The sequence below is a fragment of the Ahaetulla prasina genome, chromosome 4, assembly GCF_028640845.1.
Source record: "Ahaetulla prasina isolate Xishuangbanna chromosome 4, ASM2864084v1, whole genome shotgun sequence".
Lineage (NCBI taxonomy): Eukaryota > Metazoa > Chordata > Lepidosauria > Squamata > Colubridae > Ahaetulla > Ahaetulla prasina.
This window is the reverse complement of record NC_080542.1, coordinates 60,774,341-60,790,854: the sequence shown is the minus strand read 5'-3', so window position 1 is coordinate 60,790,854 and position 16,514 is coordinate 60,774,341. Positions and strand designations below refer to the sequence as shown.

The 16,514-nt window shown below is 42.0% G+C and overlaps 2 protein-coding genes across 4 annotated transcripts in view; one reads left to right on the top strand and one right to left on the bottom strand.

The window, feature by feature from the left end:
- ZPBP (zona pellucida binding protein) overlaps nucleotides 1-361 on the bottom strand; it is a 45,176-nt gene extending 44,815 nt beyond the window's left edge. For 2 of the 3 annotated variants that reach the window (XM_058183374.1, XM_058183375.1), the window contains exon 1: nucleotides 136-361. In XM_058183374.1, the coding sequence (XP_058039357.1) occupies nucleotides 136-244 (109 nt within the window). In that variant the 5' untranslated portion in view covers nucleotides 245-361. The remainder of the gene's footprint in view (nucleotides 1-135) is intronic. The other variant, XM_058183376.1, reaches the window with a different exon arrangement.
- Nucleotides 362-15,734: 15,373 nt separating this feature from the next.
- The window catches only part of SPMIP7 (sperm microtubule inner protein 7), a 46,040-nt gene continuing 45,260 nt past the window's right edge, over nucleotides 15,735-16,514 (top strand). Inside the window, exon 1 of the mRNA XM_058183373.1 lies at nucleotides 15,735-16,236. Coding sequence (XP_058039356.1) covers nucleotides 15,735-16,236 — 502 coding nt within the window. The remainder of the gene's footprint in view (nucleotides 16,237-16,514) is intronic.

The window sequence follows — 16,514 nt, the reverse complement described above, 5'->3', positions numbered from 1 at the left end:
GGACTTTCCTGGCGAATTACGCTACCGATATGCCTAGAGCAGGGCAGGAGGCGCATTATGGTCTCAAGGGGGACGGGCTGGGAAGCCGTCCTCTTCCCTTCTTCCTCCTAATTATTGAAGTACGCGCTCTTTTACCTAAGGAACGTCCCTGCGATAGGGACAATGTCAGAGCGACCCAGGAAACACAGAAACTCCAGTATGCGGAGGGGAAGTCACGTTTTCTCCGCAATCCTCGGCGCCGCATCTCCGCATGCCCACAAATGCTGCGGGACTGGGTGAGTTCCCGCTCCCCCCTCCACTTTTTCGCACGCGGGCGCCAACAAATTCGTTAGCGTGGGCGTCGAATGCCTCTCGTCACAATGGAAAAGGGGAGGGGCGGAGGAAGTGCAATGAAGCATGGCACAGAACTGTTCGGATGAATTGGCGGGCGGCAACGCGTAGTACGGAGCGTTCGCCTGTGACTCTTACGCAACTGCAAACCATTCCTTATAAAGATCCTCGTGTCGGCGACCTAAAAAGGTTACTTGGCATATTGGCCATAACCTCTCCGTGTGTTTAAACTACCGCTACTGACTTAACAGTTTTTTTGCTTTTTGCTGCACACTTAGAACGTTCTGTATGTCTTACTCGATTTATTTGTGTAGATTAATAAATTCTGTCTCTGCTAATCGTGATTTAGCTGCGAATCAGTGTCACTTTTAGCAAGAAAGGCCACAAAAGCGCAGATCTTCGGGAGTGGGGGAGATGTACTGTGTCTTTAAATGAATTGAAGCTGTTGGGGTGGGTAGATGAATTTTTTGCTAGTAGCTAACAAATGTTTGTAAGAAACACACCACAGTAGTAATGGGGGACTTTGACATCAACTGGGAGACAAACCCTGTATTAAGTGAGAGATGTAACAGGTTCCTTACTAACAAGGTTGCTGACAGCTTTGTAATCCAAAACGTAGAGGGAGGAACCAGAAGGGCAGCTATACTGGACCTAATTATTGCTAACAGAGAAGAAATGATAGATGGGATTGAGGTTGCAGGACCATTGTGGGAAACTGACCATGTCATGTTGGAATTCAATATAATGCAGACACAAATGTTATGTATTAACAGTTGTACCTTTAAATATTTGAGCGGGAAATCAGCACGTTGCTGATTGGACGAAGCCTCCTGCAGAACTGTATAAAAGGAGAGGTTTTTCCCCCAGCCTGTTGCTGGGTTCACCCTATATTAAAGAGCTGTTGTCACTACCCTGGTCTCCAGCCTCGTTACTTCCCGAACTTAACATTGGCGACTAAGGGATCTCGAGGCTGAGGAGAACCAGAACCGAGCTGAAGCACGATAGACCGAACCCAGCAAATCCAGGGCAGAAAAGGCGAGATGGCCAGTTACACTCCACCTGCACCGTTGACCGCTAAGGAGAAATGGGGACGTATATGACCCGTTGAAAGTTTCTAGAAGCCAACGAACTGCACGGAGTTCCCGACAACCGCAAAAGGGCTTATTTCTTAAGCCACTGCGTCCGGAGGTCATTGACATCGGAAGCCCTGGCAGAGCCAACACCGTTGCAGTCGGTGTCGTGGCCAACCTTACAGACTTTGCTAAGGAACCACTTTGCCCCAACACCGTCTAAATATGTGCGGCGGTTTGAATTCGGAGAGCGAAGACAGATGGAGGGCGAGTCTATCGGTGATTACATGGCCGCCTGAGAAGAGCGCCCAAGGACTGCGGATACCGTGATCAGACGAGGTGCTCCTCGAGCAACTCATCCGAGGTCAAGACATCCGTTCTGGCGGCGGCTGCTAGCAAAGAGCAACCTAATCTGGCCAACGCCTCTGGACGAAGCCAGAGCACATGAGATGTCATCCCAAGCGGCAGAGACGCTACAGAAGCCGTTCCCCAAAAGGCGAGCGCAAGGCAACCCCGTACACCAGGAGGAGGTTCAGACCGAATCCGGACGGTGAGATGAGGAAGGGTCTGCCGAACCGAAAACGCGACAAAGGGGACCGAGATGAATGCGGAAGCTGCGAGGTCAACACCAGCGCCAACGCTGCAAATTTAAAGATGCGATATGTCGGCGGTGTGGGAAGAAAGGCACCTAGCTCAAGTTTGTCGAGCGCCCAACCTTCCCGCCGAAAATTCAAATCGCCAATCAGAGCGCCGGAATCGGCAAAGCGACCCGCGATTGGCTCAAACAAAAAGGCGCGGATTCCAACCAAACAACGGTGGTCATAGGCGCCAACCAAAGTGGAGAAGAAGATCTTCACCAGGCCAAAAATAGAGGGAGTACGGTGCCGGCTTGAAGTGGACACGGGATCAGCGATCACCATCATGTCCTGGGACACTTTGGCGAAGTCGCTGCCGTCCGTCAAGCGCCACCTGCAAGCACAACGGCTACGAGTCCACGACTACCAGGGAATCGCATCTTTAGAGACCGAGTGCCCAAATTGTAACCCAAAACCCACTTATTTATTGCAAAGCGCCAACATGGCAATTTAATCTGAATACTGAGATTTTAGTTTAGAAAAAAAACAATTCATTCATTAACATCTTTTGTCTTAAAAAAACACAATAACAGAGCTTTCAATGATATAAACAACTTTTGATATTTACAATTTCAGGCCCATCTCAACCATAATTGTATTTAATTATGTTTTTACAATTCTGAACTGTCCATCTCCCTCAAAGAGGGTATCTTGTTGACGGCAGCTCTGTTCCCAAATACATTTGGGCAACATTAATAGAGGATTTGGCAGGCTGTGTTAACAGCTTCATCAAACCTGTCTTAAGAAACACAACCTACCACAAATCCTATTGTGCCTTAGTATGAAGTTTGATCCCAATCTAGAACTTGCATCAATGAATATGTAATTTTATTTATTTATTTATTTATTTATTTATTTATTTATTTATTTATTTATTTATTTATTTATTTATTATTTCGACTTTTATACCGCCCTTCTCCCGAATGACTCAGGGTGGTTTACAGCCAAGTAAAAAACAACAATACAAAAGTTAAGAACAATTTTAAAAAACTAATTTTAAATTGGCCGAACTGTAAAAATTTGCTAAATCCCATTAAAAACTAATTAAAACTATTAAAAAACTAAGGCTAATCCTGCTCGATGAAATAAAAGGGTCTTCAGCTCACGCCGGAAGGTTCAGAGGTCAGAGAGTTGGCGCAACGTTGGAGGTAGTTCGTTCCAGAGGGCTGGGGCCCCCACAGAGAAGGCCCTCCCCCTGGCGGTCGCCAGCCGACATTGTCTGGCCGACGGCACCCTGAGGAGACCCTCTCTATGGGAGCGCACTGGTCGATGGGAGGCCACCGATGGCAGCAGGCGGTCCCGTAAGTATCCTGGTCCTAAGCCATTTCATAGTTTGCATAACTGATTTGCTCAAAGTAGTCAAATCTGTTGACTTTGCAAAGCCAAAAAGTCGCTTTATAACAGTGTTACATGAATGAGGCTTGTAGTTGTATGTATTTACAAATTAAATCAGTAGCCAAATTAAAGAGTTAATTCAGGACCTGGCCAAGTGAGGGCTCTCTACCGCACTGCCTGACGGGCCCGAGACCTCAGTGCCACCAGTCCACCGCAGAGAAAAGCTCCAGTTCTTTCTAACTGAGTGCTTCACATTAGTCTTTCCTTGCTTCTTTTCCTCCAGGGGTGGAGAGCTCGGGAAGAGGATTGGGGCAGCCCCAGTGGGATCAGGCATCTCACAGGGCAGCCTAGAGGCAGGGTCCTCACCCTGACAGAAAGTGAGGAGGGGGAGAGAAGACAGAGCTGGAGCTAAAGAAGGAGAGACCGATGTTTACAGAGGGCAAGTCCTTTGCAACTTTACAGGTTTCTTTGACCCGCTGTAAACATCTATGGGCACACGCGCCATAGCCAGCTGCTCTTCTGGTTTCTGGAGCAAATGCGCACTGGCCAGTTGGTCTTCAGCTTTCCAGTGCTCTGGCACATGTGAAGACCAGCTGGCCGGCATGCATGCATGCGCCAAAAACTCAAAGACCAAGTGGCTGGGATGCACACGCTTGGCATTACAGCATGTCCTAAATATTGATCTTCATCCCATTCAATATTTAGTTTAAAGTCCTTTAGATAAGCTGAGCCAGTTAGAAGTTTGAAAGTTTGATAACCAAACTAGAGCCAAACATTCTGGAAACTGAAAATAAGTGGATTCTAGAAAGCACTACTAACAATAAAATTGGAAGACTTAGAAAAATAGGGGAACACTATTTATAATCTTATAAGATGATGCAATTAAAGCCTGATAAAGTTATATATAATTTGCAAGCCAAATATGGATAACATGACAAAGCTCAATAGACTGAAAAGAAACTAATCTTCTCACATCTCATGGGTCTTATTTCTAAGTTTTAAACTACAGTACACTTTTCTGAATAGAAAATAACTACAATGCATAGCCACAAGGTGGAGTCATACAACCATTAATATTTAAATAAGTAAAAATATAATAAATTACAGCAATTCTAAACATTCAGTTTTCCTAGAACTGTTTTCAATTATAAAATCTGGAAAATATGTACATTCTAATACAATATTTTTTCTCAGATAAAAATGAAAGTCCATTTATTTTGTTCTTTCAATTAATTCATTTGCTCAAATGCATTTTAGAATCCTGTTTGAAAGTCTTGAAATAAATGTTACTTTTATTTGTCTAATAAAAAATAGTAATTATTCCAAATAACTTTATTCTTTAGTTTTACTTTCATATCCTTTTGGAAAATTACAAAAGAAAACTATTAGAAAACAGTTTGCAAGATCATTATAGTAGCAGATAGAAATTTGCATAAATTTCTGAGTGATTTATGACTGAACTAAGTCATTTTAGTAACTGCAGCAACTGACACACTTTGCCAAAATTGTTTGTTGAAACAAAAAAAGGTTGAGCAGAAAACTAGGAAGTGATGAAAAGTCTATATGCTTACATTTAGTACCTAAATGAATCCTGGGGCTGAAATTTATTAAAGATAATGAAATTAATAATATAATGAATAATGATAATTTGGCAAAAACTGGTTTATTCATACGGAAACCATACGGTACTAGTCCAGGAAGCATAGATTGGAAGTCAGGATGCTAACTGACCAGCTACAAACGCTGTCTTTCCTATGAGAATCATTACTATGGATTTGCTTGCCAGTTATACTCCTCAGTCTAAAGACGATCAAGCCAATCAAGCATATAGTATTTTCCGGGACTTTCCTGGCGAATTACGCTACCGATATGCCTAGAGCAGGGCAGGAGGCGCATTATGGTCTCAAGGGGGACGGGCTGGGAAGCCGTCCTCTTCCCTTCTTCCTCCTAATTATTGAAGTACGCGCTCTTTTACCTAAGGAACGTCCCTGCGATAGGGACAATGTCAGAGCGACCCAGGAAACACAGAAACTCCAGTATGCGGAGGGGAAGTCACGTTTTCTCCGCAATCCTCGGCGCCGCATCTCCGCATGCCCACAAATGCTGCGGGACTGGGTGAGTTCCCGCTCCCCCCTCCACTTTTTCGCACGCGGGCGCCAACAAATTCGTTAGCGTGGGCGTCGAATGCCTCTCGTCACAATGGAAAAGGGGAGGGGCGGAGGAAGTGCAATGAAGCATGGCACAGAACTGTTCGGATGAATTGGCGGGCGGCAAGGCGTAGTACGGAGCGTTCGCCTGTGACTCTTACGCAACTGCAAACCATTCCTTATAAAGATCCTCGTGTCGGCGACCTAAAAAGGCTACTTGGCATATTGGCTATAACCTCTCCGTGTGTTTAAACTACCGCTACTGACTTAACAGTTTTTTTGCTTTTTGCTGCACACTTAGAACGTTCTGTATGTCTTACTCGATTTATTTGTGTAGATTAATAAATTCTGTCTCTGCTAATCGTGATTTAGCTGCGAATCAGTGTCACTTTTAGCAAGAAAGGCCACAAAAGCGCAGATCTTCGGGAGTGGGGGAGATGTACTGTGTCTTTAAATGAATTGAAGCTGTTGGGGTGGATAGATGAACTTTTTGCTAGTAGCTAACAAATGTTTGTAAGAAACACACCACAGTAGTAATGGGGGACTTTGACATCAACTGGGAGACAAACCCTGTATTAAGTGAGAGATGGAACAGGTTCCTTACTAACAAGGTTGCTGACAGCTTTGTAATCCAAAACGTAGAGGGAGGAACCAGAAGGGCAGCTATACTGGACCTAATTATTGCTAACAGAGAAGAAATGATAGATGGGATTGAGGTTGCAGGACCATTGTGGGAAACTGACCATGTCATGTTGGAATTCAATATAATGCAGACACAAAAACTAGAACATAATCAAACTTAGACATTCAAATAACTGATTTCAACAAACTTAGAGTGAGTTTGGAAAGGAGTCTGTGGCTGGTAGTATTAAAGAGGAAAACAGCCCACTCTAAAAAGCATGATTATAAAAGCACAGTGCAGCATAATACCACTGAAAAAGAAAAATAAGAACTCTTAAGAAGAAACCAGCATGATAGCATAGAGAACTCTATGAAAGACAAAAAAGATAAGTATAAAAAATGGAAAGGGACACATAAATGAGAGACACAAAGATGAAGTGCAGAAACTTAAGGCTCTGAATGCACTAAGACTCACAACAAATGTCCAAAATAATTTTAAAATGCTTCTTTCACAATATAAAAAACAAGAAAAAAGTCAAGGAAACAATCAGTCTACTACTACTACTACTACTTATTATTATTATTATTATTATTATTATTATTATTATTATTATTATTATTTAATTTTTATACCGCCCTTTTCCCGAAGGACTCAGGGCGGTTCACAGTCAGGTAAAAACAACAATGAATGAATACATTTAAAACCATAAAACCCATTTAAAATTTAAAAACCCAGTAATAAAAATTCTAAAAAATTCTATGCCAGTCCTGCGCGAAAAAATAGATAGGTCTTCAGCTCGCGGCAGAAGGTCCGAAGGTCAGGAAGTTGTCGAAGTCCCGGGGGAAGTTCGTTCCAGAAGGTAGGAGCCCCCACAGAGAAGGACTTCCCCTGGGGGCCGCCAGCCGACATTGCTCTTTCCAAGACCGCTGTTTACACCTTCAAGATCATCTCAATGGCCCGGAACCATCCCTCCCTACTTGCTCTTTCCAAGGCCTTTGGTCGCACCCGTTATATTGGTACATTCACCCTCATGTTCTTATCACGTATGCTCGATCCACCCCTGGTAGTCTTTTTTCTCTCTACCTTTCACCTGACACCCATATATGCTCGTTACCGTTCTTCTCACCGGGGTAGACCATCTAGTCCAGGTGGAGCCCTATTCTTGGCTTTACATATTCCCTAAGCGGATGGGAGACATTGGTAAGGAAGTGACAAGCAGCAGAGAGAAAGCAGAGCTTCTTGATTCTTTCTTTGCATCTGTCTTCGCGCAAAAAGAAAAAATAGTCCAACTAACCAGAAACAGAACTGTAAAAGACAGACTAGGAATACAAATTAAATTAGGCAATAAAATGGTAAAAGAACACCTGTTCAAATCATCAGTTCTGAAGGACTTGGCAGTCATGATCTCAGAGCCATTGAACCTTATCTTTTAAAGATCTGGAAAACCAAAGAACTACCAGAGGGCTGGAAGACAGCTGATGTAATTCCCATCTTCAAAAAAAGGGGAGAGGGACAACAGATCTAGGAAACCATAAATTATCAATACATAAGAAAATCCTAGAAAAGATAAGCAACAAATCTGCAAAAATCTAGAAACAAGCAAAGTTATAACCAGAAGCCAGCATGGGTTTGTCAAAAACATATCATACCAAACAAATCGTATTTCATTCTTTGACAAAGTGACTAAATGTATGGATCAGGAAGTGCTGTAGATTGGTATACTTGGATTTTAGTACAGCATTTGACAAAGTAGACCACAACCTACTTCTTGATAAGCTAGAAAAATGTGGGATAGATGCCATCACCACTACATGGATTTATAACTGGCTGACAAACTGCACTCAACATGTAATCCTCATGTTGATTATATCAGGGGTGTCAAACTGGTCATGCATAGGCCACGGCCACTCCAGCTCCACAAAGGAGAAAAACACAATGCATCACGTGACGGCAACGTGACATGGCGAGTTTGACACCCATGAACTACATGGAGAGAAGTAACCACTGGATATCCTAAAGTTTGGTTTTGCGCCCAATACTCTTCAATATCTTCATAAACAATTTAGATGAGGGAATCAAGGGAAACTCATTAAATTTACCAACGACCCAAGGCTGGCAGGAATAGTCAACACCCCAGAAGATAGCTTCAAGATCAGAAGAATCTCAACAGACTGCAACACTGGGTCCTATGAAATGAAATTTCACAAAATGAAATTCAAGGAGAGAAAAGCAAGCTTTTATACTTGATCAAGAAAAACCAAATGTATAGGTATTAATTAGGTGAAACTTGCTTCAATAGCAGTAACTGATAGGAATTTTGGAGTCTTAGTGGACAATGACTTAAATATGAATCATATTTGTGACTGTGCAGCAGCGACCAAAAAAAGCCAATCCTAGGCTGCATTAACAGGTGGATAGAACCAAAATCCCGTGAAGTGCTTTGGTAAGACCACACTTGAAATATAGCATCCAGTTTTGGTTACCACAACATAAAAAAGATGTTGAGACTCTGGAAATAGTACAGAGAAGAGCAACAAAGATGATTAGAGGCTGGAGGATAAAACATGAGGAACAGTTGCAGGAACTGAATATGTCTAATCTAGTGAGAAAGGACTAGGAGTTACATAGCAGTGTTCCAATTTTTGAGAGGCTGCCATAAAAAAGAGAGGTCATCATCTTATTTTCCAAAGCACCAGAAGGCAAGAAAAAAAGCAATGTATGCAAATTAACCAATAAGAGAAGCAACCTAGAACTAAAGAAAATGTTCCTGACAGTGACAACCAACCAACCAGTGCAACAACTTGCCTTTAGAAGTTGTGGGTGTTCCATCACTGGAGGATTTTAAGAAGAGCCTGGATAGCCACTTGTTTAAAAAGGTGCACCGTTTCCTACTTGAGCAGGGGTTAGATTACAAAACATTAAGCTTCCTTCTAACTCTAATGTTCTATGTTCTATGGCAAATTTTTTCTGCACAATCCCACAGAAATAAATTATTTTTAGTTCAGGGGAGTTTATTCCTGGCAAAATGAATTTGTTTTTTTTTTTTAAGTCATGGATGTCAAACTCACGGCGTCACGTTGCCATCATGTGACTTTTGCAAAGTTTTCCCCCTTTGCGGAGCTGGGGTGGGCGTAGCCTGTGCATGATGCATCCGGCCACAGGTAGCCAGTTTGATGCCCCATTTTTAAGTGGTCTTACTCTCACTTATCAACGAAACAGGTTTTTTGAACAATATGTAGGTAGTTCTGTATGGTAGTTACAACAGTTCATTTAGTGACCATTTGACCACGGCACTAGAAAAAGTTAAATAAAAAGTTACTTAAGATTGTTTTTCACTTATGACTGTTGCAGCATCTCATGAGCAAAATTCAGATACCTGGCAACTGACCCATACTTATATCAGTTGCAATGTCCTGGGTGATCTGATCACCTGTTGTGACCTTCTGACAAGCAAAATCAGTGGGGAAGCCAGATTCGCTTAACATTCTTTTTACTAACTTAACACTGCAGTGATTCATTAACAACTGTTGCAAGAGAAGTCGTAAAATGGGGCAACATTCACTTAGCAACTTAGCAACAAAAAGTTTAGGCTCAGTTGTGGTTTTAAGTTGAGGACTACCTGTATTTTAACTGAAGACTGATGAAACTCGGTTGTAGAACTTATTGTATTTGCATCTAATAGACAAGCAAAGGACAATATCTTTCTAGATAAATTTTCTTTTTTGGCTCTAGGCCTCTCTAAATACATGCTGAATTGGCTCCATTTCCTTTTCTAGACCCTCCTATTATTAAGTATTCTCTGATGTTTGAGCATCATTAGTATTTTAAAAGTTGCTACTAAAGCTTGGAACCAATGGGGACAATGTAAGCCTTTAATGCAGTATAGTGCTGAATAGTCTATTCCATAGTGCAATTTAATGGCTACCTTTTATACCAACTGTAGCTTCCAAATCATCTTCAAAGGTAGTTTTATATAAAGCACAGTGTCATAATATACAGTACGTGAGTACATGCATAATTCTGTATTTATTTATTTATTTATTTATTTGTTGTTGTTGACAAGTTTATGTTTATATTAGAGGTGGAGACCCTTTGAGAGATGTATACAATGTAATTTCATGCCAATTAGTATATATTCAAAGTGACAATAAAGTATTCTATTCTATTCTATTCTATTCTATTCTATTCTATTCTATTCTATTCTATTCTATTCTATTCTATTAATTGTGTTTTATATAAAACTACTAATCTAACAAGATAGTCATAATAGGGTTCGTTTCTCCATTCCTTGCAACACCAGTTATACTATCTTATTGTAGCCAGAGACTCTTTCAGAAGAATATCCGTGACATGTTTATAATCCAACAGGATCACTCAAGGCTCCCCTGCAGAGGTGGATTTCAGCAGGTTCTGACCAGTTCTGAAGAACCGGTAGCAGAAATTTTGAGTAGTTCATAGAACCAGTAGTAAAAATTCTGCCTGGCTCCGCCCCCAACTGATCGGGAGGAAATGGGGATTTTGCAGTAACCTTCCCCTGGAGTGGAGTGGGAATGGGGATTTCACAATATCCTTCCCCTATCCCACTAAGCCACACCCACCAAGTCATGCCATGCCCACCAAGCCACACCCACAGAACTGGTAGTAAAAAAATTTTGAAACCCACCACTGCTCCCCTGCCATTTTAAGCAAGCAGGAACCTATATTGGGCAACAGTAATATATGAAGATGCTGAAAATGGATAATTTTAATGGCAATCAGACAATCAGTGACTGCATGGGTCATTGTTTCAGAGATGCTTCCTTACCAGAGTTTATAATAATAATAATAACAACAGAATTGGAAGGGACCTTGGAGCCTTCTAGTCCAACCCCCTGCCCAGGCAGGAAACCCTACACCATCTCAGACAGATGGTTATCCAACTTTTTCTTAAAAAATTCCAGTGTTGGAGCATTCACAACTTCTGCAGGCAGTTCTCAACGCCTTCCACAAAGAAAGAAATTCTAATGTACTGCCTTCATCAGGAAAGTTGGCATATATTCGGAAACGTATATACCTTGAAAATAACCCATCTTGAATTGTGAAGCAGTCAAACATCAGCACAGGAAATGTTTTATGAGATTTTATAAACAGATTTATGATAATTTCATGTCATTTATGTCAACTGGTTTTCCCAGTTGCAATGTATGGCTGTGAAAGTTGGACCATAAGAAAGGCTGAGTGCCAAAGAATTGAGGCCTTTGAACTCTGGTGCTGGAGAAGACTCCTGTGAATCCCTTGGACTGCAAGGTAATCAAACCGGTCAGTCCTGGAGGAGATCAACCCTGACTGCTCTTTAGAAGGCCAAATCCTGAAGATGAAACTGAAATATTTTGGTCACTTAAGGAGAAGGAAGGACTCACTGGAGAAGAGCCTAATGCTGGGAAAGATTGAGGGCAAAAGAAGAACGGGGCGACAGAGAACAAGGTGGTTGGATGGAGTCACTGAAGCAGTAGGCATGGACTTAAATGGACTCCAGAGGATGGTAGAGGACAGGAAGGCCTGGAGGAACGTTGTTAAGGAACGCAATGCATTGGACACAACTTCACAACTAACAACAACGTCATAAAATGTTTTGTAAAATTTGCCAAATTTCAGTGCATGGTAGTCATGAGTCCTGGATTTTGGAGGCATTCTGACAGCCCATTTGAGATATCTTGGTTCAAAAATCATTGACCTATGATGCACAATTAAATATTATGGTAACAAAAAATAGGGGGAAAAAACACTCTGTGCTTTATTGATTATACAAAGAATTTTTGTTGTATCAATCATATTATTAACAATCAGTTCAACAGCTTGTCTCCTGGAGTTGTGGGTGCTCCCTTGCTGGAGGTTTTCAAGAAAAGATTGGACAGCCATTTGTCTATAAGTTCTGCCTTGGGCAGGGTGTTGGACTAGAAGATCTTCAAGGTCCCTTCAGTCCTATGAGTCTATGATTTTATAATTCTTATATACTTAGGAAAATGGAAATCTTAGAACATCCAATAGTTCTTATTTAAAATCTGTACAAAGGTCAGGAAGCCACAAATTTGCAAAGGATTGAGACAAAACTGCATATTGTCCTTGTCCTATTACAAATAGTCTTTGAGATATAAGTGATTATTTAGTAGTTGTTTGAAGTTATGACAGACCCACAACCCCTCTAAGTTACTGATGATCTTCTTTCAAATTTATAGCGGTCTTATGCCTGACAGATCACAGGAATACTGTAGTGCTCCCCACTTTCCTATCCTACCCCGCTGGGTTTCTACAGCCCTTGGGCCTACTCCAGAGGTGGGTTTCAGCAGGTTCTGATCAGTTCTGGAGAACCAGTAGAGGACATTTTGAGTAGTTCGGAGAATCGGTAGTAAAAATTCTGACTGGTCCCACCCCCATTTAGTCTCTACCTCCCAAATCCTAGCTGATCGGGAGGAACTGGGGATTTTTCAGTAACCTTCCCCTGGATTGGGGAGGGAATGGAGATTTTACAGTATCCTTCCCTTGTCACACCCATCAAGCTATGCCATGCCCACCAAGCCACACCCACAGAACCAGTAGTAAAAAAATTTGAAACCCACCACTGACCTACTCCCACCCATTACCATAACATACTTACCTTTTATAGATCTCTGGACCTCATGTTGCAGAAGGCCGCTCATTCCTGGCTGCCTTCTAGAAGTGACCATCATTTTGAGCATGACAAAATTCCTTGTGGAAATGGTAGCTGCTTCCAAGCTTTCTGCCCAGATCATCTGACAGTCCGGAGATTGCAGGGCTCTCCTGCCTCTTGCTAAACTTTAGAAAAACCAGCCCTTTGCATGTGTTAATAATTTGGGTTTTCATGAACCGGAGTGATGCAAGAACAAATAAAAATGAAATCCAAACATACTGTGTAAAGGAAACTTTATTCTCAAGACCAAAACGCTCTGTTCTCAAGGGTAGGCTATGGAGTATCAAATACATCAAGCATGTATTTTATGACAGATACAAGAGTAAACATAATTATAAATACATGAAAAGGATACAAATAAAAGAATACAGTAACACAGGGATGGTAGGTACACTGGTGCGCTTATGCATGCCCCTTGCTTACCTGTTCCTTACCTCAGAGAAACAGGTTTTTTTCAATGAAGAAAATAGAAAAAAAGCTGCGAGGGGCAGACTTCTTGATCTTTCTCCCTCCCTTCCCAATTAGGTGCTGAAACAAAATTCACCCACCCTGCTCTCCAATCTCAATCCCCTTTAACCACTTCATTTCTTAAATTTACTGCATGCCTAGAAAGAGAGCAATAAAATCTAAGTTACTCACGATGATGAGTGGCTTGCAGGCTAAAGACAGAGGAAATTAAGTAAAGGAATTTAATTTTTTTAAAAAGTAGAGAGGGGGAACATGAAGGAACCAAAAAAATCCTTATGCAGGTTGTTTATGTGGACAGGAAAATACTCTACAAAGCTATCAGAAGCATAACACATGCACATATAGAGATTCTCAGTCATCCAAGTCATGGTTGCCCCAAAAGTGTTTTTTCAAAAGGCAACTTCATTTGATTTCTCATCCAAGAAGCTTCTTCAGCTCTGACCAAATTGTGAGGGATGGAAGGATTTATATTCCTTGCAGTCATCCGCTCATAAGTCATTTTTCTCAGAATCATTGAGGCCACTTGAAATTTTATCTGTGCTCCCAGGGTCATCTGAATAATACAAATGCCTTCTTTGGAACTACTGAAAGGATTGTAGTGTAAACAGGAGATAGGAGGTGTTATATCCCTCCCCCTCTGTTGAGAGAGGGCTGTTCAATCTTAATGTAGAGAGCCTCTTTACCACTGGTCCTCTCTGTCCAGACATTTGTGCAGTAAACAGTTGTGACAGAAGCTTGGCCCTAAAGCAAACTTTTTAAACTGGGCCAATTCACAGTTCCTAAGACTGTTGGGTGGGCGGACTGGCTGGGTAGGCGTGGCTAAGTGATCATGTGACTAGGTGGGCATGGCCAATTTAGCAGTCCATTAAACAATGCACACCAATTAACTTTAATTTGTTTTGCTCTTGGAGGTGTTTTATTTGCTTTTGTTTGCATGTTGCTCTTTGACTTTTCTTTTTGCTAGATCATTTTTTCAGTTGTTTAGGAGTCTAGTGGTCCACTTCAGAAAACTCAGTTTTGCAGCAATTCTTCTCAGCCCCAAGGAGCTTACAGTCAACAAGTCTCCCGCTCTCTCTGTTTCTCTCTCTGTCTTTCTCTCTCTCTCTCTCTGTCTTCTCTCTCTCTTTCTGTCTCTCTCTTTTTCCCTCTGTCTCTCTCTCTCTCTTTCTTTCTCTCTCTATCTTTCTGTCTCTATTTCTCTCTCTCTCTCTTTCTCTCTCTTTCTGTGTGTGTGTGTGTGTGTGAATCTCTCTCTGTCCATCTTCGGGAGGTAAGGGAGGTCAAAAACAGGCGCACAGACACCCTGGGAAGCCTCCGTGTGCCCTGGTTTTTGCCTGCAGAGTGCTACTGGAGGTGGGGAGGCCAAAATCGGGGGCATTTTTGGCTTCCAGGGGCATCCGTGAACCCCGTTTTTCACACACACACACACACAGCGCCTCCAGAATCACTCTGTAGGCCAAAAATGTTGGCCTTACCTTCCGGTTCCAGCCCGCAGGGCTCACAAAGATAAATCCTGTGCTGAGCAAAAGGGTGGGGGCCAGTGGGTGGATGGAGTGATGTGGATGGGGCAGCCTTGTGGTTCTGCAAGGGCTGGATTAATGGCTTTGGCAAGCCATAGTTTGAAGACCCCTGCCCTAAAGGGTGTCAGATGTGCAACAAAAAGCTGTCCAAAGTTTTACAAGCTTTTTTTTCTCCTTGTCTAATTCTTTTTAGGACCCATTTTTTCTGTTTGATAGATGTACTAAACTAAGGGTGTCAAACTCAAGGCCCGGGGGCAGATTCAGCCCATGGGGGTGCTTAGATCTGGCCTGCAGGTCCACCCTGGAAACAGCAAAGGACCAGCCCACGGTGCCTCTGCCAGCAAAAATGGAGCTTGGGAAGGCCGCAGGCAGCCCTCGCAAGCTCTGTTTTTGCTGACAAAGGGTTGCAAGAGGTCATTGCAGCTGAAAATGGAGCTTGGGAGCACATTTTTGCTGGCAGAGTTTTCGGGGCGACCCCAGGTGCCCCCAAAACAAGTGAGGTTTAGCTAGCCATCCACCCCCACCCCGAGGCCTAACACAACCCTGATGCAGCCTTCAATGAAATCGAGTTTGACACCCCTGTACTAAACCATCAGTAGCAAAGTATTTTTCTTGCTTTATTTGTACACTATGAGGTTAGGCACTGGAAACAGAAAGTGAAAAGTTTCTTCACTTGCAGAGCAAAAGAGCACTGCATATACTTTCATTATGTGTTCATGTTCCACTGTCACTAAGCAACTGAGAATCTTTGTACATATGAAGCTTCATTCCTTTGGTGGGTGCCATTTCTTTTTTATTTATTTATTTCAGCTATGGAAAGAAGCACTACACCACTACTTTTTTAAAACAATAGCTTCACAGTTGAGTCTATGGCTTCTGATTTTAATGAAAGTTATTAAATCAAGTTAAAAAAATAATCATGGCTTCTCAAGTCACTGCAAGACATTTTCATCCTTATTCACACTTAAATCCAGTTGATTCACTTCACAAGATGCATCTAAACCAACACAAAGATCTGTTGAAGAGAATGTATATGCCTTTTGTACGGGGACCTGAAGACAGGCATTTCTTTGCCAGTTTCCAAGAGAAGGATAGTAATGCTTTTCTGAAAATCAACCCTTTCCTTCCTCCTGAAGATAAAAGCTACCTTTTAGCACCGCATCGGGATGATGTACCAATAATCAACACTAGTTCAGGATTTGTGAGCCCAGGTGGTAAAGTTGACCGACAAATCTTAGATAACAAAGACTATGAACCCCTGCAAGATGGCAAAGATACACATTCTTCACAGCAGGCATCTGCATTTTGCAGAAGAAGCCAAGTTCGTGACAGAAACGCTTTACTGTTGAAAGAAAGAAATCAGAACCAACGGTGGAATTCTAGAGCAGTACCTGACATTTCTGTGAGATCAAGACTTGGAGGTAAATATCACTGCCACTACAACTGCCACTATCAGGGTGTGTGTGTGTGTGTGTGTGTGTGTGTGTGTGTGTGCGTAATTTTTTCTGTTCAATTATGCCAGTTCTCAGAATTGCTTTTTTTTTTTTTTTTTTTGTTTACATTTATACCCCGCCCTTCTCCGAAGACTCAGGGCGGCTTACAATGTATAGGGCAATAGTCTCATTCTATTTGTATATATCTACAAAGTCAACTTAAACAAGTCAGCTTAAACAAGTACCAGCAGTTTTCTTGACACGGT